Source organism: Poecilia latipinna, unplaced genomic scaffold (assembly GCF_001443285.1).
Source record: "Poecilia latipinna isolate Pla-1442-1.1 unplaced genomic scaffold, P_latipinna-1.0 Scaffold2369, whole genome shotgun sequence".
Classification (NCBI taxonomy): domain Eukaryota; kingdom Metazoa; phylum Chordata; class Actinopteri; order Cyprinodontiformes; family Poeciliidae; genus Poecilia; species Poecilia latipinna.
In genome coordinates this window covers 91614-94187 of record NW_015114985.1, presented here as the reverse complement: position 1 = coordinate 94187, position 2574 = coordinate 91614, and the positions used below count along the sequence as shown (strand labels likewise).

Below are 2574 nucleotides of genomic sequence, written 5' to 3'. Positions count from 1 at the left end.
TTTTATTTTTATTTTTTTACCAGTTGTCATAACAAAACATAAAATTCTAAGTTTCAAAACTGGAAGTTACCCACAGTGGTTAAAGGTGTGGATGGCTACACAGTCATGGGTGAACAGTGTAAAAAGAACCGGGCTAAGCACACAGCCCTCCAGCTGTATTGTGCACCAGGGTGAATGATGTTCAGTCCCATATTCACCACCTGAGGTTGGTATGGATCAAAATCTTACTTTCCAGTCTTCTCTGGGGTGTAGAAGGCTACAGACACAGTGGTATGGTTCCGGACGTATCCGACCCGTTTGACAGCCAGCAGCTCCTTGCGATCCACTTCCCCCATGATGAGGAACCATCCCTCGTCCTTTGCTTTAGGGAACCTGGGAGCCTGGGCCTTACTTTCCTGCTTCCTCTGTAATATACAAAAATGTCTCACCTTTACTCATGATTTTACATGCAGTTTTAGAAAAAATGAAACTATATCCTTTTAAATTGCAGGTTTTTAAATTATTTGTTCTTATTTAGGAATTTGTAGACTTGTAAACTTTTTCCACTAACTTTCACTTTTAGATTTTACTTTTTTTAAATACATAAAGGCAGTAAGGATTATGTGGATTATGTGAAGACAAGGTTGAACTTGATTAATAAAATAACATTTATTAGTTAAAACCTTCAATCTGACAGAAGGTGGGCTTTCTTTTTTTTATCATAAGTTAAACTTTCTGAGCACTGTTATAGTTGTTGCTCTCAAAGAGTGTCACAGCACTTGTGACTTAAACCAAAAACAATGTAATGTCAAAACATGTTGAACTATGTCACTCTTTCAAAGGTAGATGTTTGAATTTCTATGCTACATCTCTTGAAACATGACACTTACCCTGTGCTGACCCAGATTGAGTCGACGCAGTGACACCTGTAGAACGTACTCCTGGTCAGCATGGACATCCAGCCATCTGCTCTCCTCTCTCAAGTTAGTGCCCCTTCCAGTGAGAGGGCGCTCCATCTGCTCCTGGCTCTGCTCCCACCATCCCTTCACACTCATCTGGACCTCCAGCACTGGGAGGTGGCTCAGGAAGGACCATGCCTGGCAGCAGGCAGAAAGGTGGAAAGACAGGAATGATAGTAGACACTGCAAGTTAAGTCAAGCTGAAGTTACACTGTTCAAAATTAACTTGCTGGGGTAAAAAAGAAAAAAAATGGAGAAAAGGGAAATGATTTTAGTCACTGTTTATTTATCCATCTATGTACATCATCTCCCACTTATTGGGTGACAAAGGTTATCAGGAGGGAAATCCTGATATCAGTTCTCTCTCAAGGGATACACAGTGTTTTTCAACCTATTTTGAGCCAAGGCACATTGTTTTAATTGAAAAAATCACAAGGCACACCACCAACCAAAAATGTAAACAAAGATACTCTGTAGTCGCCTATATTACATATATTGTCATTATTATCAAAGTGCCTTGAATAGGAATCAAATAAACACAAAAAAATATTTTTGTCATATTTTACTTTTTTTTTTTCAAATTGCAGTTGAAAAAAAAACTGCAATTTTTTTTGCATGAATGTATTAGTGATACATTCATGCATCACACAGTCATGTGTGATGCATGAATGTAGTAACATTCATGTATCACTAATTCTCTTGTTTTAATGTAAAATGTTCTGTACCTACTGCCATCTAGTGATAATAAAATTACATGATTACGCCACTAGTCACTACTACAGCAAAGACACTCAAAGACGGCATTATTTGCAGATAATTAATTCGTTTTCAAAAAATCTTTTAAGACCAGTTATCGTATTTTCCGGACTATGAGCGCACCATACTAACCGTACCTTCAAATTTGTTTGAAACCCACCACACCCGCCCGTGGAAACTTGCATAAATCAGCCGCACCGGGCGACAGACTGCTGGAATCTCTGCCGCTCTCGGTTTTCCATAAGGACCCAGCAGAGGGCAGCAGAGGGCTGCGTCCTAATTGCATAATTAATAACTGCTAATAATGATGCAGTTCTCCGTCTCCAAATCCGGTTTTGTTCATGCCGAGTTTACGTGCAGCGCCTTTATTTCCCTCCTGTACTGCCAGATCGAAACTCCTCAACTTAGAAGCTGCATCATATGAGTTTGAAAACATTTCTCCGTTGTGCCTGCTGCTAGCATGTGCTTGTTCTAAATGAAAATTAGCGCGTTCTTCTTTGATTTCTAACTTTGACTTCCAATGATTCACTTCCTGCTAAAGAGCCCCCTGGTGGTTGAAAAATTCACAGAAAAGCCGCATGTTCAAAGTGTAGGAAAAAAGTAGCAGCTTATAGTCCGGAAAATACGTTAGGTGAAATTGGATAATTTCCACGGCACACATGACGATCACTCATGGTACACTAGTGTGCTGCGGCACAGTGGTTGGAAAACACTCCTCTAGCTCACTCTGGAACAGAAGGTCAGAAGGAATGCACTGTGACCCCCAAGGACTTCCAAAGGAGATATTCAGTAAAAAAAAAAAAAAAAAAACTGGATCAGAGCCTAACAACACTTCAGTCAACTCCTTTCTTTTATTTTTTATGTTTTCATATGTGAATAT

General features: G+C 39.6%; 1 protein-coding gene across 1 annotated transcript in view; it reads right to left on the bottom strand.

Annotated features, from left to right (window-relative positions):
- The window catches only part of LOC106937528 (activating signal cointegrator 1 complex subunit 3-like), an 8143-nt gene continuing 5569 nt past the window's right edge, over positions 1 to 2574 (bottom strand). Inside the window, exons 2-3 of the mRNA XM_015019073.1 lie at positions 870 to 1076; positions 1 to 404 (exon numbers count right to left, since the gene is read on the bottom strand). Coding sequence (XP_014874559.1) covers positions 225 to 404; positions 870 to 1076 — 387 coding nt within the window. The 3' untranslated portion in view covers positions 1 to 224. The remainder of the gene's footprint in view (positions 405 to 869; positions 1077 to 2574) is intronic.